The following is a 23,747-nucleotide window of genomic DNA, read 5'->3' as shown; positions in this document are numbered from 1 at the left end:
AATTAACAAAAACAACCATTAATAGGCTACTTAAAGACCTCTCTTCTTAAGCAAGAAAAGAGAAACCAATTGCTCTGATACCAATGTAATGGAAATTGCCTATGAACTTTGAGAGTAGCGGACTTAGGAAATTAGGTGAAGCACTTTTGAGAGATTCTTTGTGAGCATAGCGGTTGAACTTAATTGATGATAGCAACATAAACATGGTACTTAGTTAACTTGGCATGAACAATACTTTTGCAAGAGAGAGAGAGAGAGAGAGAGAGAGAGAGAGAGAGAGAGAGTTTAGAGAACATGACAATAGATGAGGACCGGATTCATATGGAGCCGGTCCCCCCTCCAATAGGCATTTGTATTATAGTTTCTCCCATCAAGAGAGACTTGGTACAATACAATGTTTGTGTTCCTTGTAACCTAGGTGATGCAATGAAGATGGAAAGCTTCATGCATCACAACCATAACATAAACTTGAAGAAAGAATTAACATAAACATGGTACTTAGTTAACTTGGCATGAACAATACTTTTGCAAGAGAGAGAGAGAGAGTTTAGAGAACATGACAATAGATGAGGACCGGATTCATATGGAGCCGGTCCCCCCTCCAATAGGCATTTGTATTATAGTTTCTCCCATCAAGAGAGACTTGGTACAATACAATCTTTGTGTTCCTTGTAACCTAGGTGATGCAATGAAGATGGAAAGCTTCATGCATCACAAGCATAACATAAACTTGAAGAAAGAATTAACTATCTCAAGCCTCAGTCCCAAGGCCTCAAACACCTTCAAAGGTGGAGAGAGCTAGCGGGGAATGAGGATAGGGAAGAGGAAGAAGAAACATTCCATAGGAGAAAGAAATAGTTCCTCACTTATCATTACTCTTCTTGCTAGCAACATAATAGCATAGTAATGAAGATGGAAAAGATGGCAAGCTAAAGCATTGAAGCATGACTCTTGGTTGGATTTGCATTCCATAGCCAAGAGTGTTGGTGTAGGCTTTCACTCTCACAAGCTTGGAGAAGGAGGTGGTGTTCCTCAACTTTCATTAAGTGAGAATTGGTTTGCAAATGAGTGTGTGTGTGTGTGTGGATTATATCCCCCTAGCACCCCCCCTCCTTGCTTTGGGCGAATGGTGACCTTTATGCATGTTGCAAGCTTATTGGACCCCTCTCCCCCTAGCCAATCACATGTAGCATGCAGTCAAGTACATGGGTAGTCTTTTGACAAGTGTCCTCCTTACCCCTTAGAGAGAGAGAGAGCTTGAAAATATCAAGATATTTTTTAGATGGAAGTAGAAGCTCATTGGACCCCTCTTTAGCCCAACCAATAGCATTCAAGAACATCATGTGGTTAAGCTTAGTGAGAGTCTGACATGTGTCCCATGTGCTCTTTTAGAATTCCCCGAAGATTTTTATTCATAGGAAGTTCCTCAAGCAACTTCCTCATTAAGTGTGTAGGTTCTCTTTTTGACTCAAGCGTCTTACCCCCCCATGCATAGGAAGCTTCTCAAGCAATTTCCTCATTAAATGTGACAAGTACCTCAAGTACCTTAGTCATCAGGCATGACAAGCACCTTAGGTGGAGTTCCCACCTCAAGCACAACCCTAGCTTGCTTAAGTTTAGGTCGGTTTCCCACCTCAAGCACAGCCTTAGCTTGCCTAAGTTTAGGTCGGGTTCCCACCTCAAGCTCAAGGTCAAAGGACTTTTAACACTAACCATTGGAGCTCTTTAATGAAGCTAACCCTAAGGTCTTTTAAGCTTCATCAGTTAACCTTGCTCTTTGACAGACCATCTCTCATTTGGGCCCCTTTACCATTGGCCTTGTTGGTGCACCCAAACTATGTCGACCCATGGAAGTGCCAGTAGCAGTGGTGTGGAAATCAGTAGCCTGATGGGGAAATGCTTCAGGAGGTGCTAGATGCAAAGAACAAAAGATGTCATCAAGAATTGTTTGCCGAATGTGTTTCTTAGCAGATCAAGCATGGTTTTTGGACTCAGCTACTCAAAGTGCCCAAAGGACACAACCTATCAATGTTTTTGCGGCTCTTGATGCTTTTTGTAGCATGTTTTTTATAGCTCTACATTTGAAATGATTGGGGAAAGGTGACCATCAGATTGAAGTTGACTACCAATTATCAATCGACATAAGTACAAAGACCTGTCATGTGTAAGATGACGAGATTACAAAGTACGTTGGTGGACATGTTTGAAGGTCACAAGGATTGTGTAGCCAATTTGTGATTTACCGAGGACAGGACATAGCTTTTGTCTTCTGCAATCGATGGTACTTTTAGAGGAAGCTATGATTGTCATGTCAAGGTGTGAGTCGGGACGAAGGAGTTTTTTTAAGGCAGATGAAAGTCGACAGTCAGTGGCGTGGGAAACAGTGCCAAGCTGAGGAATACAAAAGAAAAAAAAAAAAGCTATTGTAAGGATATGGCGGCGCTACTGCAAGTCGACTCCAGGGGTTACCTTCATGGGCGAGGGAAAAAACCGTCAGTTGCACGAGGCAAGTGCGACATTATTTGGCGGAGAAGGTGAGACCAGCAGTGGCTCTTAAAAGAGATGGAGTGTTGCATTGCATGCGGAGGAGGTGACGACAAGTTGCAAGAGAAGGAGAAGCAAGGCCACGGGGAATGTGGCCAGTGCATGGGGGTGGACAATAGCATTGCTTTGAGGGGCCGCAACCTCCAAAGGCTGAGTATTACAAGAGGATCTGTAGGTTGATGGTTTTCAATTGAGTTGGAAGGGCCAGGGGCTAGTGTGCAGGGCTACGAGCTATAGGGGGTTGAGAGCATGATCAGGGAGAGAGTACAAGAGGCTAAAGAGAGAAGCGATCAACGTTGGCTTGAAGGGCCTGATGTGGCGGTTCAAGACCTGCATATAAATCAAAGTCAAGAACGGAGGGGTTCGGACCTGCAGGCTGCTGGATAACGCAGGAAGGAGGGGCTTTGAGGGTTGGAGGAGAGTCGGGTGCAACATTTGACCAAGCGCTGCATAAGGAGGGGGGATCGTCGTACAGAGGAAGGACCTGCAGGTTGGCAAGTGTCAGGATCAGGGTGCAGAGCAAAGGGGCTCAGCCGTGAGCAGGAGGGGTGTTGAGAATAGCATGGAGAGCCTCTGGGAGGTGAAGTGCTATCATCTGGGGAGAGAAGGCGGTTGGTTGTATGGGGAAAGAGGATGAGAGGATTGCAAGCTACAGAGGGACCTCGATGAGCAGGAGAAGGGCCACTGGGCTGAAAGGGTAAGGGGAGGCTGCCATTAAAGGGATGCTGAGACCTGCACGTAAAGCAAAGCCGAGAGTGGGTTGCAGTGAGGATTTGGATGTAGTTGGAGAGGGAGCCCTGCGGGCCACAAGACAAAGGAGGGGCCATAATAGAAGTGGACAAACGCTGCAAAAGGGCTGAAAATGGATTGCAGGGCGGGTCTCAAGCAAGGACATGGGGCAGGCTGCAGGTACAAGAAGGAATGCCACTGGGTAGTGCTGCAAAGGCTACAAGGAATCTCATGAGAAATTGATAAGGGGTGGTTTCCCATATCGTCGAAGGACAGGCTCGCCATGCTCTTCATGGAAAGATGCACCAAGTGAAATGATAAACTTTCATTATTATGTACCATTTTTTGACGGACTTCTCATGATATTAACTCGTTCTACTCTCAGCTTCATGTCGTTGTTCTCTCTCTCGTATCTTGTAATGCATCAAATACAAGTGTACTTTTTGTGAGTACCGATTGTGTTCGTGCTCCCTATGTGGTCGAGGTATATGCCTTGAGGATGAACACTTAAGGGAAAACTTGATGTCTGCCAATGATCTTGGAGTGCACGAAGGTGTCGGGACTACTTATATGTGAGTGTATGATGTTATCAAGGGTCATAGATTGGGATAATTGATTGCATGCTTTGCGACCGAGTGTATACAGTCAGGGTTGGACATTGATTGTTACAGATTGGGAGTCTAGGTGTGTGTTTACTAGGGGATAGGGGTGTTGTGACATCACTGGTCTATAGAGAGGCATTCAGATTGTGTGCTGGTGGTTTTCTCGTTTCCCCCTTTCCACCGTGTTGAGATAGATCCATAAGCACATGTCTATATTCTAACCCTTGTTCCTGTTTATTATCCCATATTAAATGATAAGTTTAATATGAGAATCATTTGGGTTGGTTAGATATTAGATATTTAGTGACACTATCTATATATATATATATATACCTTTCAACTGCCTTCCTCTCTCATCCTCCAACCGCCCTCTTCTCCTCTCACCTCTCACACAATCTTTCTTGATTTCTTTTCTCCCTCTCCTCTTTATTTTACCCTCCTTTCTCACTATGCCAGTCTCTCTCTCTCTCTCTCTCTCTCTCTCTCTCTCTCTCTCTCTCTCTCTCTCTCTCTCTCTCTCTCTCTCTCTCTCTCTCTCTCTCTCTCATCTGTGTGCATCACAATGGTCACCAATAGCAAGGACTATGTGTTGGATTAGTGCATTTACACAAATATTCTCAATGGTTCCATCGATACGTGTTTGTGTGAAAACGTTACATGTAAAATTTTGATTCAATACATTAAATCTTTAAACAAAACATGAGTTTTAACAAATGTAGTATTCGTAGTAACTAAAATACTGAATTGCTTTCTCAACCTAGGTCTGAAGAAAATGTTACTTCAACCTTTTGCCTTGCAAAAAAATTTTGAGCTCGTGATTGACCAAAATAAATTGGTGGATGAACATATTGTGATTTATGTTTATTACAAATATGTATTTGTAGAGGGATGAGGTGAAGGAAGGGTGAGAGATGAGAGAGGTAGATGTTACAAGAATAAAAGGTGGGAGGGATAGGAGAAGGAGAGGCTGGAAGGAGGGGATATATAAACCGTGCAGAGAAGTGTGGAGAGAGAGAATATATAGAGAGAGAGAGAAATGGAGGGTAAAAGGTGGTAGAGGGTAGAGGAATGAAGGGTGTGGACTCGAGAGAGAGAGAAATGGAGGGTAAAGAGTGGTAGAGGGTAGAGGAATGAAGGGTGTGGGAGGGATAAGTGAAGTAAAGATCGGAAGGGATATGTAAAGTGTAACAGAAGAGTGTAAAGAAAAAACATATAACATAAAGGGAGGAGAGAAGTAGAGGGTAGAGAATAGAGGAATGAAGGGTGAGAAGGAAAAAGAGGGGATACTAGAGGGTAGGGATGAGACAGGTTGGGAGAGTAGTATTGGGATTTATGAGAGAAAGAAGAGGCAACAATAGATAGAGTGATAAAAGATAAAATGGCTAGGGGGCCTTTCCACCACTGAGGTCACTTGTGTTTATAATAATAATAATAAGTGGCAAGCTCATTGGTGCTTTTTTTAGTTCTCCTCTGGTTATACCATGTATAACCTTTCATTTATGGCCTTTGACCTTTGTATATGTTAACTTCATATTGGAGATTTTTTGCCACTCAAAATGAAAGTGCGACCCAAGTAATAGGAGTGCCATCTGTGTATTGCAGCTATTAAGCCGGATTTTTTTCTAATTGTGGTTAGTTATCTAGGCTTTATCATCTCCGAAGACGGTGTCTACCCAGATCCCACAAAGGTAGAACATGTTGGTGATTGGTATTTGCCCAAGACAACATATGATGGGCATATGATGTGCATCCATTTTGAGGTCTTTGTCAGCCATATAGTTGGCATATAAAGAATTTTGCACGCATTGCCACACCAATCAATCATGTTTTGAAAGGGGTTAAGACTTGTCGTCAGCTCCTTGTCTTGTCTGTGATAGCCATAGAGGATTGTCAGCTCCTTGTCTTGTCTGTGATAGCCATAGAGGATTTTGAAGTTCTCAAGGTCGTGGTGACTAAAACTTTGTGTCTCCTCCTCATCTCTCGGGATGTCCCTTCAAGGTGGTATGGACAGATGCAAGCAACATCCCCATAGGAGCTATGCTGCAAGCGCACAACCATCTAGTTGCATTCTCAATAGAAATATAAACAATGCATAAAAGAATTACTCAGTGTACAATAAGAAACTTCTATTTGTTAGTCATTATGTAAAGCATTGGAAGCAGTTTTGTATGATAGATATTCTCATAGAGATTTTATCGTTTGTATTAATAATCAAGCCCTCAAGTGGCTCCAGTCTATGCATAGGGCACATTGGACTTTTTATGAATTTGGGCACCCTCTTGTTGTATGTGATTAGCATTGCAATCGGGATAGCTTGCATGTAATGGTTCATTACATAACATGCCACGATTAATGTTGTGTAGATTGGAATTCTGGGAATTAAGGAGAAGGCACCAAATAATCTCTCTCGGCCATTTTTATTTGCATAGTGTTCTAGTAAATTTGCCAATAAGGTTTCATTGTATATATCTAATAAGAATTCTCTCATAAAGGGGAGTGCAAAAAGTGTTAGCCACCACTCATAGACTAAAGTGTAAAGAGGGGCCTCAAATACTTGGCACCTAAAATAGGTTTCATAATAAAATTAAATGCTCAACTTCTTTTTGGACTCATGTCTACCAAGGAAAAAGCCAAAGTGAGAGGTTTGGGTGAAGGTACCTACATCAGATGTAAACACCAACATGAGACCCTCTCGCACCTGTTTTGGGAATATCCAATAATCAAAGGCTTCACGCGCTCCATCTGTGGATGGGTGTACACCCATTTGGACACTTCCTTCTTTAGACACGACCGTTGGAATTATGATTGCAAGAAAACACACACAGCTTGGAGAAGATGAAGGAAGCTCAAGGCACACAACATAGAGTGTTTTACTTAGTGTGCAATAGAAACATAGATACCCCTAGAGTGATGGGCGTATATACAATGCACGGGGGAAGAAACCTCCTAGTGAGGGAAAAATGCCTCGACGGTCCTAAGTGTGTTCACACACATCACTACCACATGTATATGGTAACAAATCCCCCCTGGGAGTGATGCAGTGAACGAGAGTTGGCACATAGAGTATAGGGAAGTGCCATTCCCTGAGGACATGATCAGTCCACAAAGGGAGTAAGACCAAAGCTTTGCGAAAAGCTTCGAACTTCTCACAAGACAATGCCCTTGTGAAAACATCTGCAAGGTTGTCCTGTGTTGGCACATAAGCCAAGCTGATCTCTCCTGTTGAGAGCCTCTCCATGACATAGTGGTACTGCACCTCGATGTGCTTTGTGCGAGCATGAAAAATTGGGTTCCTTGCAATTGCCAATGTGCTTTGATTGTCAGTGTAGATAGTATCGGCAGTGTCCTATCCAACACCCAAATCAGCCATAAGGCGTCTAAGTCATACACATTCAATCGTAGCTATGAAGACTTCCCTGTACTCAATCTCACAACCGGAAATGGTCGTAGTCGGTTGCTTCTTGCTCAACCATGATATGCATGAACTTCCAAGCATGAAACAAAAACCACGCGTGGACACTCGCGTGTTAAAACAACCAGCCCAATCCGAGTCTAAAAAAGCATGTAAATATGGCGGCAGTGATCTCCTCTTGGGATGAAACAAACCAAGATGTAAAGTGCCACTCAAGTAGAAAAAAAACCTCTTGACAGCTTGCCAATGCTTAGATCCTGGTCTATGCATAAATTTGTTGACCTATGAGACTACAAACTGAATATCCGGCCTTGTGTTGCATACATAAATAAGGCAGCCAACAACAGTTTGGTAAAGAGTGACATCGGCAGGATCAGCAGCATCATGAAGACTCAATTTCAAACCTGTTTCCATGGGAGTGGCAATAGGTTTGCAATTCTCAAGTCCAAACTTACATAGCAATGTCTCTATGTAACTTGTTTGACACAAGGCAATAGCACCATCACACTGTTTAAACTGTATACCCAAGTAATGATGCAACATCCCTAAATCTTTCATCTTGAAAGTAGCATTCAAATCAGCCTTTAATTCAGTAATATGTCTCTCATTCAATCCAGTGATGATCAGCAAATCATCCACATAGAGAACGACAATGAGAAGTACATCACCCTCACACTTTACATACAATGTGTTTTCTATTGGACTATTACGAAAGCCTTGTTTGACCAAATGAGTGTAAACCTTCTCATACCAAGCACGGGGAGATTAGTTCAACCCATACAAAGCTTTCTTACATTTGCACAATTTATCTTCCTGCCCTTTAATGACAACACCGCGAGGCTACATAAACTTCCTCAAATATGTCACCATTCATGTAATGGAAATGGCCTATGTACTTTGAGAGTAGTAGAATTAGGAAACTTAGAAAAAGCATTTTTGTGTGATTATTTTGAGAGCATACAGGGTGAACTTAATTGATGGTAGCAACATAAACGTAGTACTTAGTTAACTTGGCATGAACAATACTTTTGCAAGAGAGAGATTTTAGAGAACATGACAACAGTTGAGGACTGGAGTTATGTGGAGCCAGTCCCCCCTCCAATAGGCATATTATAGATTCTCCCATCAAGAGAGACTTGGTACAATACAATCTTTGTGTTCCTTGTGACCTAGGTGATGCAATGAAGATGGAAAAATTCATGCATCACGAGCATAACATAAAATTTGCAAAAAGCATTAACTATCCCAAGCCTCAGTCCCAAGGCCTCAAACACCTTCTAAGGTGGTGAGAGCTAGCAAGGAATGAGGGTAGGGAAGAGGAAGAAGAAACATTCCATAGGAGAAAGAAATAGTTCCTCACTTATCATCACTCTTCTTGCTAGCATACATAATAGCATAGTAATCGGAAGATGGAGAAGATGGAAAGCTTAAGCATTGACGCATGGCTCTTGGTTGGATTTGCATTCCATAGCCAAGAGTGTTTGGTGTAGGCTCTCACTTCTTTACTTGCTTGGAGAAGGAGATGGAGCTCTTGCACTTTGCACTTCACACCATGAGAGTGTGTGTGAGTGTGTGGGGGAGAGTATACCCCCCAATCAACCCCCCTTCTTGCTTTGGTCAACCCCCCCTCGTAGATCATGCTTAAAGCTCATTGGACTCCTGCAAGCCTGGCCAATCACATGCAGGATGCATAACAAGCAACAAGGGTAGTCTTGGGACAAGTGTCCCCCTTTCCCCTTTGAGAGAGAGGACTTGATAAATGCAAAAATAATTAATTAAATTATCTAATTTATCATTGGACACCTTGGGAGGCCAACCAATAGGCTTTGGACACTCCTTGAGGGTAACCTAGCTAGGGGCTTGACATGTGTCCTACTTGCCTGTTGAGCAAGGGGGGGGGGGTTGCCCTTTGGGGGAGAGAGAGGTCAAGCAACCACCCCCCCTACCTGCATGGCTCACCCCCTCCTTGTAGGGATTTGTGTTGACTTTTGTGACACCTCAAGGCCCTCAACCTTGGGCGCAATTCTTAACACAAGCTCGGCCCTTAAGCCCTTCAAGCTTGGACTGGGTTCCCACCTCAAGTACAACCCTAGCATCTCAAGCATGACAAGCACCTCAAGCTCTTTTCCAAAGTGAAACAAATCCTATTAAAAACAAAATTTGAATTCCCTTGAAATATGTAAAGTTCTACTACCATCTAAAAGTACTTTGGGCATTACATACTTTCAATTGTACATGCACAAAAACTTGTAAGTCTTCCCTCCATAAAAACTAGACATTGAGCTTAAAAGCTTTGGAATTAATCAAGGCGTTAATTAGCGTAGCTTAGTTCAAAATTTGTGTGGGTGGGCTCGATCAAAAGCTAATGCTTATGGGTACGTACACACAAGTGTGTTTCTTCAATTTGTTGGTGTAGCTTCCAATTGAATGGCTCCAAAACGTGCATTTGTGGCCCTCAATGGAGTAGCTCCGATGCAATGCAACCTAAATGCAGATGCAACCTACACACACACGCTAATTAATTTCAAATTAACAGGAAGAGTAGTGGCTAAGGGAGTAAATCCAAGGACGTGCCCAAGCAATCAAAATTGTTTAGCGGTGCTTATTAGAGAGACAAGGACCGTGGTTGAGTGATTAAGAGGTATTAATCACCGTGCAGGCTCTGATACTAGTTGAAAGGCTATGGTGGATAGACAGACGAAGCATTCATATTGATATGAACATAATGATTGTACTAGACTTGAGAGTGTGTACTCAATGAAAATAGAAACGCTTGATTATTATATGATAGAGCAAACTTCAAGATAAGCATTATGGCATTATATAGGTTCAAATTGGAAGGTGGCATTTAATGCTAGAAAGTGATTTTCATCACATGTGGGAGAAAGGTCAAGCAACATATGGCTATACCAAATAGCATGTGGCTATAACAAATAACATGTGACTTTAAAGAAACGTGTTTTTAGGGAAATCTATGTAGTGGGATGCATACATGCACACAAGGGTGCATCGTTGGTATGCTTGGCTTTAAGGGTTGGTCACGTATCGAGTGTGAGTTAAACGGCTTACCCCAACATTCAATTCATTGCTCAAAATTCTCTGTTTTCCTCAATTTCTTGTAGCCCCTTGAGCTCAAGAGGAGCTACACACACCAGGAGCTCTGCTGGATCTCCTCCCGATGCCACTCACCCTCCTTTTCCTTGCCAGATCCGCAAGCACCAAGCTCGATCCTCAAGATCCCATAGTCACCACTCAAAGCTCATCACAAAGAGGGAAATTCACCACCACCAACTGCCTCCTTGACTCTAATACCAGATGATGAATGTGCAGATGTGTGTGTGTGTGTGTGTGTATGCATGCGCGTTGTGGTGTGGGGAAGGAAAGAAACAAGAGAGTGTATGGGTGGAGCTTCCCTCAAGCAAAAGCGGATCTCCTTATTCTTTTTGGTATATGAAGAATAAGGAAAAAGGGTGTATATATAATGGACGGAAGACCGGCCACCTGGCCATAGTAAGAGGCTGCTGGCTGTGGGCATAGGCGTAATGCCTTTACCCCAACAAAATATGCTTACATGGTGCCTCCAAAGGGGGCAATGAGGCAACCATATTAGATTTCTACAAATGCATCAAACTGGCCAAATTCATATGTCCAAAACATGCATACCATAGTTTTGCATCTCAAATAGCTTTAGTATTTTCACACTTGTCATAAGAATTAATCTTGTACAACCTACAAGACAAGGTACCTGATGCAACAATAGTAGCACCCAAAGTAAGATCAGGACCAGTACATTTGTCATCCACAAAATTTACAACAAGACCAAGTCTTACTAATGCAAAAATAGAACTAATTGTTCTGCATCGCCAAGTGTGAAATGCCATTAACTACAGTAAGTACAATCTTTCTGACTCCCTGAATTGGATGAGAGGCAGTTATCGCACAAGTGATAGTATTCCCATTGGGGACAACATCAAGAGAACATGTCATGATGAGATATTATGTGCTTTGTAGCACTACTATCAAAATACCATACATGTGAATGTGCAACCTCAGCCACGCATGCATCATCTGCATCAACAACAGAATTTGCATAATTTACAATAGTTTCATTTGAAGAAAATTCACTTTCTTTCTTACGTGTCTCTTTAGCCTTTAGCTTAGGACATTGCTTTAAAAGATCGGTAGCTCTACGGTAGCTATAATGCAACTTTTTCTTTTCTTTCTCAGCAAATTTACCAGATGAATGATTGTTATGGGGAGGCATTTGTCATGGATGGTTTGCTACCTGAAGAAGGAACATTAGAAGTAGCAACAATGTTATTGCTACCTCTTCTTTGTGTAGTAACAAAAGCGTGATCAACAACACGTATCAAAACATCATGCATTTATACTTCAACAAACTTTTGCCAAGAAAAAAGTAGCTCTTTCGAGCATCAAGGATTTGGTCTCCATGAGAGAAAGCAAAAACTCTTTCATAACATCATCATCCTAAGCAAGATTTGGCTACAAAACATCATATTAGTAAAATATTCTTCAAAATGATAATCTTGTGGATCATTTTTCGAGTCATCAAACTCCATTGAAGCTTCAAAAGCTTCAAAATCATCATCTAATAATTCTACATGCTTTTGTTTGCATGCAAGCAAAGCAACATGTTCTTCAACATGAGAGAAATCACATCAAAATCAATAAATTCATTGTCATCTACATCGTTGCCTTCTTCTTGCAAAGTAAATTACCTCTTCCTACACTTCAACTTGCTTAGTTTCTCCTGCTAGAAACTCAAACTTCAACTTCTCTACTACACTTTCAATGTCTACACATGCATTGCATGGATCACAAACTTGATTGAGGTTGTGGGATTGAAGAAAAACCTATACAAAATTAGCACCAGATGTTCGGTTAGCAATCTCTATGGGATTGTAGTTCCTTTGGCTCGCCTCCTCTTGTACTCCACTTACCTCAATCATTGGTACTTCCATTAGGTAAATCTATTCCTCATCCTACTCTTGTCACAAGTCTCAAGCTCATTCTCAAACTCCTCTTCCAAATGAGCACATGCTTTTATCAATCCTTTATTTCCTCTCTCGTAGAATAGGATTTTTGTATGCTACCCTTATAGTTATGCAAATACTCCAATTCTTTTAAGTTGAAAATTCAAATCATCTAGCCTCTCACTCGCTACTCCTTTTGATGATGCTCTTCAACAACGCTTTACAACCTTGTGAAACTTTCTGTAAAACTAGACAAACACCAATATTTTCATGCTTTTCTCAGGAAAATAATCACAAAGAAATGAGCACTTCTTGATGCTATGACCATTCTTCAAACATAAATCACACTTTATCTTATTCTTTCCCTTTCTTGAAAATAGAAATCAAATAGCTATGCTAGCACTAACATTCAATGCACCACGTCAAAGGAAGACTACATACTACCAAAAACTAGGAGTGATCTAGGGTGAACTACGTGAAAAAATGGTGCCCCGAGTTCACTCTGAGTTTCCACCCCGAGTTCAAGAGCCCTTAGCAAAGAGCATGTTATTCTCAAAAGAAGCAACAATAAAGTAGATCTTGCAAAGAGGGACAAAAACAGACAAGTCGTCGAATGAAGCAGAAATGGAGTGGGCATTGAAGTGAATTTGCCAAAGGTCTCCATGGGCTTCCCATTCTCTATCATCGATGTCCATGAAGGATTTGGCAAAAGTGGCATCATGGGAATGCCTCTTTTTGAAGAGAGAGAGAGAGAGAGAGAGAGAGAGAGAGAGAGAGAGAGAGAGAGAGAGAGAGAGAGAGAGAGAGAGAGAGAGAGAGAGAGAGAGAGAGAGAGTGAATAAAGCAAGGGCATGTATAAAAGCAAGAGATGATTGTTTTAAAAAGGGTAAATAGAGATGGCAAAGTGAACGACCTCCATGAGTAAGAGAAAACTATGGTCTAATTCTAGAAAAGTATAGAAAATAAATGACTAATTTTGCAGCAACATGCACACCTTTCATAGTGGTGTGGGTAGACCCCCACTACTTCTAGTCCATGGGTGTAGCTGAGGAGGATGGCAGTAAGCCCCAACAGAACAAGATGCTCTCATTTCTTGTGACGGAGCACTTCTTCCAGCCAAAGCATGCCTCATAGTCAAACTCTATAGTAAATGTCCGAAGATCATCCAAAAGACATCGAATCAAGAGAATGTAAGCACTACAATATGTGTTGGGGTTAAGGGAAAAAATGTACATAATTATCAATGTAGAAGAACAACAATCAAACTAGATCAGTTATATGTTTCTTACAACAAAAGGGTCATACGCACTTCGGTGTTCCAAAATTCAAAGGTTGTGTCCAAAGGTCAACTTTAGGGAAAATTGGATGCTTTGTGTGTGTCCCAAAAGTCTTTGTCAAGCCCTACATAGGAGGGGGCGAGCCCAAGAAGTAGGGGATGAGAGAGAAACTCATACACACACACACACACACACACACAAGCTCCCTTTGTACACAAGGGGAAAGAGGGACACATGTCAGCTCCCTAGCCCAAACGCCTACAAGGTGTACTTAAATCCTATTGGATGGCCTTGGAGGTGGACTAATGAGAATTAGGCTAGAGTAAATCTAGTTTAATTAATTTAAAAACACTTAATAAAAGAACCAATAATAATTAAGCTCTCTAGAATACTATTGGACAGTCTCCCAAGGGGACCAATGAGCATTCAACAACCCAATGGCTTGCCTGATTCCTATTGGCCAGGAGGCAAAGGGGTCCAATGAGAGTTTACTTGAATTATTAAATTACCTAAATCTCTCACAAAAGGAAAAAGGCAGACACATGTTAGAAGGCTATCACTTATGCTGCTTAATTGTCATTGGCTAAGCCTGGGGAGGTCCAATAGGACGCTAGCATGAATAATTAGCAAGGGGGTTCGACCAAGAGAGAGAGGGGGCTGATTTTTGCAAGGCATTATTGGCACGCACACACACTCACACTATCTCATGTGTGAAGTAAAGAAGACTTTCTCTCCTTCTCAAGCTTTAATGGAAAGCTTATCACCTACTCCAAGCTTGTGAAGGAAGGCCTACACCAACAACTCTTGGCTTTGTGATGCAAATCCAACCAAGAGCCAAGCTTCAATGCATGATCATCTCCTCATGCTAATTACTAAGCTAAGCTATGCTAATATGAGTGATTATGTGAGGAGATATACATCTTTCTCGTAAGAATAGTCCTTCTTCCTCTCAATCTACTCTCATACCCCGCTAGCTCTGACCATCTTCAAAGGTGTGTGAGGTCTTGGGTCTGAGACCATGAGGGAATTGATGTTGTGTTTGATAAGTGTTTTGCGTAGTGCATGAAGTTTCCATCTTCATTGCACTACCTAGTATTGAAGGAACACAAGAAATTGTATTGTAAAATGTCTCTCTTGATGGGAGAAACCATAATACAAAGCCTTTGAAGGGGGGACAGTTGTCAATTGCCTAATTTCTCTCTCTTTTGAAGTACTTTCATGCTATCTAACTACGTGTTATGCTTTTTGTTGCTTTCTCCACCCAAGCACTCTTGTTATTATCATTAGGAATATATTCTAATGAAATGCTCACTATGTTCATGCTATTTTCCACTACACACAATTTACTAGGCCATCAAAAGTTACATTTGTATCAGAGCACAAGGTTTCTCTTTTCTTGCTCAAGAAGGGAGGTCCTCAAGCTAGCTATAAATGGTTGGTACTATTAATTGCATGTGAGTAAGTAGAATAGGGATGTTTCAGCCTTGCAGTGCGCCTGCCTTTGTGCATTTAACGGGGCATCACCGGCGAGAGCTATGGTCTTAATAGTGGATTCCTATGGGGCTTGCTTACAGCTTAACCACTATTGAGCTATTAGAAGCTTGACAGGAGCCGGTGTTGTTTTGGTGTTGAACGACCCTCTCTTCTATTCCTTGCAATTAATTGTATTCGAGCCACGGGTAGAGTAGCTTGAGTGCTTTTTCTAAAGGGGTAAAGAGGAGTAGCAACTAGCGCTTGAAGTGCCAAAGTACACCTAAAAGTTGTTAGAACGATTGACAATAGTAAAGAGAGTGAAATTAATGTTGATAACTTTGATTCTGCTAATGAGCAAGCTACTAATGATGCCCCGATGCTTGTTAACTATCTTGTTTCTAGGCTTCAACAAGCCATGGGCAATCCATCCCTCCAAAGTGAAATGCAATGGCAGCTTCGTGCTCATGGGATTCTCCAAGCTCCCCACCATGACAAGAGAACACCTAGGAAACCTCCCTGCGAGACTTCCAAAAGAGGTCTCTCTCCAATTCAGGAAGAAGAAGAGGATCCCTATCAAGGGCTCAGAAATTTTCTCCTTGATGACGCATCTCCTTCTCAAAGGAGAATTCAAGAGCCTCCACCAAAGAAACGAGGAAGAAGTGAGTCTCCCGCCACCTCGACGGAGATGGCTCCACAAAGACGGCGGGCTAAGCGCTCTCCATCACCTCCAAAACGGAGAAGACCATTGCATACTTCTCCACACCATAGTTCAAAGAGGGATGACAAAAAGCAAGAGAAGAAAAAGGCGAGAAAGAGGACACCCTCTTCTCCATCTTCTTCATCCTCTTCCTCTTATGAAAGTGATGGTGAAGACAACGAAGATCAAGGCAAGAAAAAGGCGAGAAAGAGGTCACCCTCTTCTCCATCTTCCTCAAATTCTTCATCTTCTGAAGAAAGTGATGGTGCAACCTTTGAACCATCAAAAAGAAAAGGCCATAGGAAATCCTATGCCGTGTGGAAGAGGTCATCCAAGTTCAAGAAGTTCAATGAGGGAGGGAAGAGCATCTCTTTCCTTACCTACGATGGAACTTTTGGTGCTACGGACAAAGTCTTTGCTTTATCCAACAATTCAATGCGGTGTTTGGAGATGAGGGCTTCACGGAGTCCTCTAAGCTATGCCATGTAGCTATGCACTTTCGAAAGTCCGTCAAACAATGGTGGTCTAGCCTAGAAGCCAACGGTGAAGCTCCATGAACATGGAAAGCTTTAAGAGCTTCCATTATGAAGCAGTTTTTGGCCATCGATGCCAAAGACAAAGTACTCATCGAATGGTGAAGCTTGAAGATCTCTCCCTATGAATCCATCCACAAATATGTAGACAAGTTTTGGGACCTACAACTCAAAGCCACTGTCTTCAAAAAGTTGGATTTTGGAGAGCAAAAGCAGCAATTTTGTGCGGGATTAACCGAAGAAATGGCAGAGTATGTCAACTCCCAAAGGCCACAGACCATATCGGCGGTAATACATCATACTATGGTGGCCTCTCGAATCAATTTCCAAACAGGGGCTAGAGGAATTCTAAGCCCCCTGAAAACAAGGGTTCCAATGAGCCTAAGGGGAAGGACAATGTCCAAAACTCTCCTAAGGGCAACTCCAACAAAGCTAAAGAGAAGGGAGTTTATAAAGGCAAAAATAAACTCTCTCCTGAAGAGCTTGAGCGTTATCGCAAGGAAAATCGGTGTTTCAAGCACGATGAACAAGGGCATGCGTACCGCGCTTGTCCCCAAAAGAACAACTGCCATGATCCTCCTAGAACTACCTTGGTTGAAATCCAAGAGGAGGAAACTCGCCACAAAGGATCTCCTCTATGCCACGCTTGGGGAAAGGTAAGAGAACATGATGCTTTTATTCTCTTTGACCCCAGTTCTACTCACAATTTTATATCTATAGAGTTGGTCACCAAGCTAGGCATACAAGCCTACGAGATGGGAGATGTCCTACCCGCAGATGGTGCTTTCAAGGGGCAAGAATCTTCAGTCACTTCCTTAATCGGGAAATTGAGGCTCCATGTCCAAAGCTATGTGGACAAAGAGGACTTCTTTATCTCTCCTCTCAAGCATGAGGATGTAATCCTAGGAGCACCATGGTATGATCGCATGGCTACCAATGTTAAATTCCTTTGAAAGGAGAATCTCCTACTAAGTTCAGGGAAAAAGATATGTATATAGATGCTAAGGAAATGGGTAACACTATACCCATTGTACATACACAAGCTTTCAACAAGTCAATAAAGAGCTCTATTTCCGTGTACATGATTTTTGTTAAAGATTCTCAAAATAAACCTAATGTTTTAGCAAAAGAAAATATACACAACCAAAAGGAATTAGAGTTATCCAATTTTCTCAAGGGGTTTCAAGATGTCTTTATTGATGACATCCCTTGTGAGCTACCTCCTAAACGAGGTAATGATGACCATGCAATTAAACTTCTTCTAGGAAGTTCACTGCCTAACAAACCTCGTTATAGAGTTTCTCAAGCTCAACAAGAGGAGATTATGCGGCAAGTGCATGAGTTAGTTGAGAAGGGCATGGTTAGGCCTAGCTCATCTCCATTTTGTTCTCCTGTGCTACTAGTGCAAAAGAAAGATGGCACATATCGTATGTGTGTCGACTATAGAGCACTAAATAGGATCACTATCAAAAATAGGTTTCCCGTTCCACAAGTAGAAGACCTATTTGATAAGCTACAAGGCTCCACCTACTTCAGTAGGATTGACCTAAAACGTGGCTATCATCAAATAAGGATAGTTGATCAAGACATTGTAAAGACCGCATTTCGCACTACGTTTGGTCTCTATGAATACATTGTCCCTGCCTTTTGGCTTGACCAATGCACCAGCCACATTCATCCGCTTGATGGAGAAGCTATTTTAGGCCTCACCGAACCTTTACTGGAGTGTTCTTTGATGATATCATCATCTACTCTAATTCATAGATGAACACAAGCGACACCTCCAGGTAATATTTCAAGTTCTGAGAGAGAATAAACTTTATGTTAATCAAAAGAAAAGTGGTTTTCTCGTACAAGAGATTCAGTATTTAGGTCACATTATCTCTGAAGATGGCATCCAAATGGATCCATCAAAGTTAGAGGTAATAAAAGGATGGCCTAAACCAAGGAATCTTCATGAGTTAAGAAGCTTTATAGGTATGTGCGCATACTATAGACGCTTCATAGAGAAGTTCTCACTAATAGCAGGACCATTACATGACCTAACAAACAAAAACGTTAGGTACACATGGTCTGCCGAGGAGAACAATGCTTTCGAAAAGCTTAAAGAAAAGCTTATCTCTCAACCTGTGCTTACACTACCGGATCTCTCAAAGCCATTTGAGGTTCAATGTGATGCTTGTGGTTATTGCCTTGGAGCTATTTTGCTTCAAGAAGGGCATGCCAGGCTATGAAAGTTGAAGGCTCGACCCTGTTGAGCAAGCTCTAGGGATATATGAAAAGGAATTCCTTGCAGTTCTCTATCTCACAGCAAAGGCAAAAGGCTACTGCTAACAAGCACAGAAGATCCCAAGCCTTTAAAGAAAATGATTGGGTCTTATTTAAAATTTCCCAAGGCTCGATTAAGGCACACGACAGGCAAGAATCCTATGGGACACCAAAAGTACTATGCTAAGTTAGCAAAAAGATACTATGGTCCCTTCCAGATTCTTAGGCCAATCAATGAGACGGCCTATCAACTCAAGTTTCCCAACCATTGGCTCATACACAACGCTTTCCATGTGAACCTACTAAAGCCTTACAAAGGAGAGCCACCTCAAGAACCAACTATTGAACACCCACCGGAGATCGAGGACCAAGAAGAGGTGCTGCAGCCCGAGTCCATTCTCTGACATGAAGACAAGGTACTAAAAGGCTGTAAGACTATCCGACGATATCTTATTAAGTTTAGGATTATCCTTTTGAAGATGCTAGATGGATGCAAGGCATACAATTAAAGGATAACCTAAACCTTGTCAATGCTTACAATGCTTCCCAAGAGTAAGCAAATGTACAAATGTTAAAAATGAACAAATTTTTTGTCTTATAAGACTCTCTTTTTCTTTATTGTGCACAAAACTGAAGTAGTATGCATGCTTAGATCAAGTTTGCGGAGACGACGTCTCCAAAACACCAAGTAGAGCTTGTCACTCTACTATGGAAGATTGATAGGACTAATGTGCATACATGCCTGCGGCAGCCTCGGGCTCTCAAGCGCCAAATCGACTAGTCATCCATTGTGGAATGATGTCGTAGGGTAACATAGGGATCCTCTACCCGCTAAGAAAAAGGAACCATGAATATGCTTTATCTTCTCTATACCATAGTGGAGGATGACTATGATTTCAAGAGAGAGGTAATGTCATAATAACCAATATCTAATTCTCCTAAATGATTTTCTCATGTTAAACTGATCATTTAATATGGGGAAGTGCCAGGGGAGAAAAAGCTAGAATATTGGTTAAGTTAGCAGACCGGCCACAGTAGGGATCCAAAGGAGGGAAAATAGGGATCCAAAGGGGGGGGCATTTGCAAAAGAGCTATGTGCAACAATGGGCTTAAAAGACCTTAAGGTTCAGCCCATTAAGAGTCCCAGGGCTGAAAATTGCAGGGTACCCTTGCTCTTCCCCGGGAAGGGCAACTCTCACGAGTGCCCTTCCTCTAGGAAGGGCTATTGGACAATCCAACATTCACCATGTAGGGGAAAATTTCAATGACCCTTCCAAATTTCTATTATGTTCTTAGAACAATATACACATACAATTCCCCTTAAGTGATGCATGTCCTCACCTCTGAGGGCATCCGCCGTCAATCCTACCTCTCTATTAATGTCCTGAGAACAACACACACATGTAATTCCCCTTAAGTGATGCCTGTCCTCGCCTCTAAGGAAATCCGTCAATCCTACCTCTCTATTAATGTCCTCAGAAAAATACACACATATAATTCCCCTTTTTTTGAAAACTGATGCTTGTACTCGCTTCTAAGGGAGTCGCATCAATTCTGCCTCTCTCCAACAATTTCAGACAAATTCACACTCATCAACCTCCTTCCCGTCGATGGATGGAAAGGACGCAACATTGGATAAGGGTTGGACGTTTGTAAGTTATGATCTCATCCACAAACCAGCCAAGGCCCGAGACCACGACCATTGAAAAAGAACTACTTCTAGATTCATCAGCATGATGTGCTTCTAACACTGGAACTCAATTTAGTTAGGAATTGCTTTGTAAACGTACCAATATACCTACCAAACGTACTATCATAGTACTCTGGCCAATGGTCCTTGGAAGCCTACTTTCCAAAATCTCCATGGCTTTCCTCGCCATATGCGGTCTACCTGTTTTGATGCAAGCTGCTGTGAAGAGCCATATAAGCACTGTTTGCAAACCACAATAAAGCGGGAAAGATAATCAATGTCAGTCTGAGTGGAAAAGAGGAAATTCAGCAAGCTGAAGTCTAAGAAATGCTTACCCAGCCACGAGCCTCCATTATGATAGCTCCATCTTGTGTTCTTGGGATCGCAACCTGTCACAATTCTCCATTCATGGCCTTCTAAAGCAGGATAAGCAATTTTTATTGGCATTTCCCCAATCAAATCAGGCCACCTCTCCTCCAACAAATCCATGATACCCATCTCTTGCTCGTGTGTCGCTAATGATGAAAGAATTGCAATGCAATTGCCCAAACAAAACCATCTGAAATCCATCCTTGCTGGGCTAACATTTCCAATGAAATAGCCCCCTTTCATTGGCATAAAATCAAAGACTCGGTCTGGGATAGAGTATGGTATCACATTGAACTTGTTGAGCGCAGTATGAAAATATTCCTCGGTTTTATACCTGTACACATTATTCAATTGCTCAAAGTCGAGCCAAAAATATGATCGTATATGATAGTTCAGCGCTTGCAATCGCTTTTCAACCCTCTCAAGCAATTCTTTTCCGTCCCCTTCGGGTTTCAGCATTAATTTTGCACATCGTAAAGCCATGTAAAAAAGTGCCTGGATCTCTATCGGATAACCATATATACCCTGGTAGTCATACAGCATCGTCAGTTGAAAACAGATAGAAAACATCACATCTACTCACCCCGAGCCAATGCATGCAGACCTCAACCCAAATGCATACACAAAAACACACTCCCCTAGCACGCAAAAGACTGAAAATTGGAAATTGTATGTACTGGTTAAGCTATTTGCTTACCATTCTGCGATCAACCATGCAGAAACCATCATCACACAATAGCGTTGGGAATGTGTCAAAACCTTCAAAAAGGCAAAGACTAAGAACCAAACGAATTCCACGCTGGCAGTCCGGCATTTCTGCAAGACTTTGATCTCCTGTGGACTTTGTGTAGGCACGCAGGAGAATGATCCACCAAAACCCAGAATCTACAGGGGCCACCCTTCCAATAGCGCTCTCCCCAAAGTCGGCCATGATCTTGTCATTGTTCCGAATGGGATCATGGAGCACCTTGAAACTTGCAGGCATGGCACCTTTTCCCAAACTGAAGTTATCAATTCTTTTCTCCCAATTAGACTGGAGCCGCAGTGCCTTCAATACGAAATTCTTGACAGTCTCTGGTTCGCCATTCATTAGAAAGGCCAGAGCAATGGGTACAAAATACCGCACAAAGACCTGCAGCAACTTATCAGTATATGCTATGGTATAGAGTCTTCTGCATAAAGACACCAACTTATCAAAAAAATACAGGTCCACTGAATAATTCTACTAACCAGAAGTAGAACAAGCGAGCTCAAAGGTACTCTGTGTTGTTTCAAACTTGAGCATTAAAACGCAGTGTTCTTGATTTGGCAATTGATGGCAAAGGCTCTAGTTTAACAAGATTTGAGCAAATCAATATTAAAGTTTCTAGAGTTTTAGACCACTGAGGACAGGGCCAATGGCAAAGGCCCTTCGAAGACAAACAAAGAACAAAACAGCCCAACAATGAAGGACGATTATTGGATAGCCCACACGCCCTGATGGTATCATTATGCGGAATGTTAAAAAGAGAAAATTGCATCCAGCAAGGAAGGCTTGTATCATCCTGAACTTCAAACTGAAAGTCAGCAAAGTTTCCTAAATACACTACGCTAAAGGCAAGACCTTTGAACCATTCTTGAGGGACTACCATTGCCCAGTAGACTAGCACCAATTGCATTGAAAAATTGACTGTCAAAATGCACATAAAAAATGAGGGAGAAAGAATCACCTGATCGTAATTTAGGGCTTCTTCAGAATGATCATTGGCAGCAATTGTGCCAACAGGTTTGCCTCTGAACATGACAAGGGACTTGCGAAGAAGGTACCAAGCCTCAGCAAACATGCGATGAGGTTCAAAGCACGGAAAGCGCTCCGATCGTGGTGTGTCCATGGTGGATCTCATGCTTGGCGAGTTGAGCAGACCTTCAAGACAGTTAGAGCTCCTCACTGTTTCCAATGGTCGGCCAAAGCTAGCCAGCAATCTCTCCTCACAATCAGATCTACGAGGCCGGACATCTCTCAGAATTGAGAAATCAAAGACCGTTGTCTGGTGGAGACACATACTAATCGAAATTGGTCCCTGCATTGATATACAAAAACATAGATCAGCCAACGCACATGGACACAGAAACAATCAGTAGTCTGGAGCTCTTACCTTGCCCTCAAGTAAAACTCGACAAAATTCCAAAGATTACATCGTTGCATTTACATTGATTGAATCCACCCTAGAACTACATGATTTGGCAAAAAATCATACAACCAGCAAGACAATCATGTTTGTTTAATGGTTAACCATAATTAGCAATAAACACATGTCCCAATTTCCATCCTTGCATGTACTCACAATTTACAAATGGGGAGTTATTTAATTGATATTGTTATTATTTCGCAAACAAGATTACAAAATTACAAAAGCTTTTCAAGGATTCTAGTAAGCGTAATCGGCATACAAAAAATCCAAAAGCTCTATGAGAGGCTGCAAAACTTGAGCGTTATCTGTAAGTCCACAAATTAGTAGAGATCTAAAAACGCTACATGGCAATCCTCTATGCTGCAACATTTATGAATCTTCTTTTCTTCTTGCTCCATAGGGAGAACACATCATCCCAAGGCACATCTGAAGTGGTTTCGGGCCCATTCAAGCCTATGAACATATAGTTTTCCAATGTTGTCGTGCTCATGCTTGTTCTATGGGCTGATTTGATGTTGTTTTGACAAGAGAACCCTCGTTCTGCAGCAACTGTACTCACAGGAACCATAGAGAGAATCTCCCAAAGCCTCATTAAGTTTGGGAATGAGTCACGCATAGTAATGTCATCTCTACATACTTCCCATGCATCGCGGAAGCTTTTATGCTTAAAGTTGCTAGACAAAACTGTAGTAAATGAGTCTAGCTCTCCCGTACACTTCTCTACACCCTCTACCAAGCTTCCATATTAGCGAAGGACTTGCAACAACCATTGCTTGCTACAAGCTTCACACAACAACTCTTCACTTGGGTAATGCTTTGGGCTAAAAAGCTTGCAAGCTTCGAAGATTGGCATGTCTTCTTCCATCCTTGTAGTCAAATTCTCCACGACTTTTATGACTAGCTCTTTACCTAGATGCATGCAGTCTTCAAAACAGCCACCTCTATTGCTTCCCTCAATTTTGTCAAAGCTTAACAAATGAACATGCAT

At 42.0% G+C, this 23,747-nt stretch overlaps 1 protein-coding gene and 1 pseudogene across 1 annotated transcript; both read right to left on the bottom strand.

Moving 5' to 3' along the window:
• Positions 1–20,295: 20,295 nt before the first annotated feature.
• On the bottom strand, positions 20,296–22,630 carry LOC147454799 (alkaline/neutral invertase CINV2-like). Its single transcript, XM_086517430.1, has 4 exons — positions 22,298–22,630; positions 21,286–21,720; positions 20,555–21,113; positions 20,296–20,459 (listed from the first exon to the last, which is right to left on the bottom strand). The coding sequence occupies exons 1-4, from the start codon at positions 22,628–22,630 to the stop codon at positions 20,296–20,298; spliced, it is 1,491 nt and encodes a 496-aa protein (XP_086373556.1).
• Positions 22,631–23,114: 484 nt separating this feature from the next.
• Positions 23,115–23,747, bottom strand: LOC147454798 (uncharacterized; annotated as a pseudogene).

Source organism: Adiantum capillus-veneris, chromosome 7 (assembly GCF_014529385.1).
Source record: "Adiantum capillus-veneris isolate H3 chromosome 7, ASM1452938v2, whole genome shotgun sequence".
Taxonomy (NCBI): domain Eukaryota; kingdom Viridiplantae; phylum Streptophyta; class Polypodiopsida; order Polypodiales; family Pteridaceae; genus Adiantum; species Adiantum capillus-veneris.
Note: the sequence above shows the minus strand (reverse complement) of the source record. Positions and strands in the feature narration are given on the sequence as shown.

Excerpts from the sequence above, each read along its gene's own strand:
- LOC147454799 (XM_086517430.1), bottom strand. The coding sequence starts at position 22,630 with ATGTGTCTCCACCAGACAACGGTCTTTGATTTCTCAATTCTGAGAGAT. Across the intron at positions 21,114-21,285 it reads GCATGGTTGATCGCAGAATG|GGTATATATGGTTATCCGAT; the intron begins GTAAGCAAATAG and ends TATGACTACCAG. Across the intron at positions 20,460-20,554 it reads TAATGGAGGCTCGTGGCTGG|TGCTTATATGGCTCTTCACA; the intron begins GTAAGCATTTCT and ends GTTTGCAAACAG.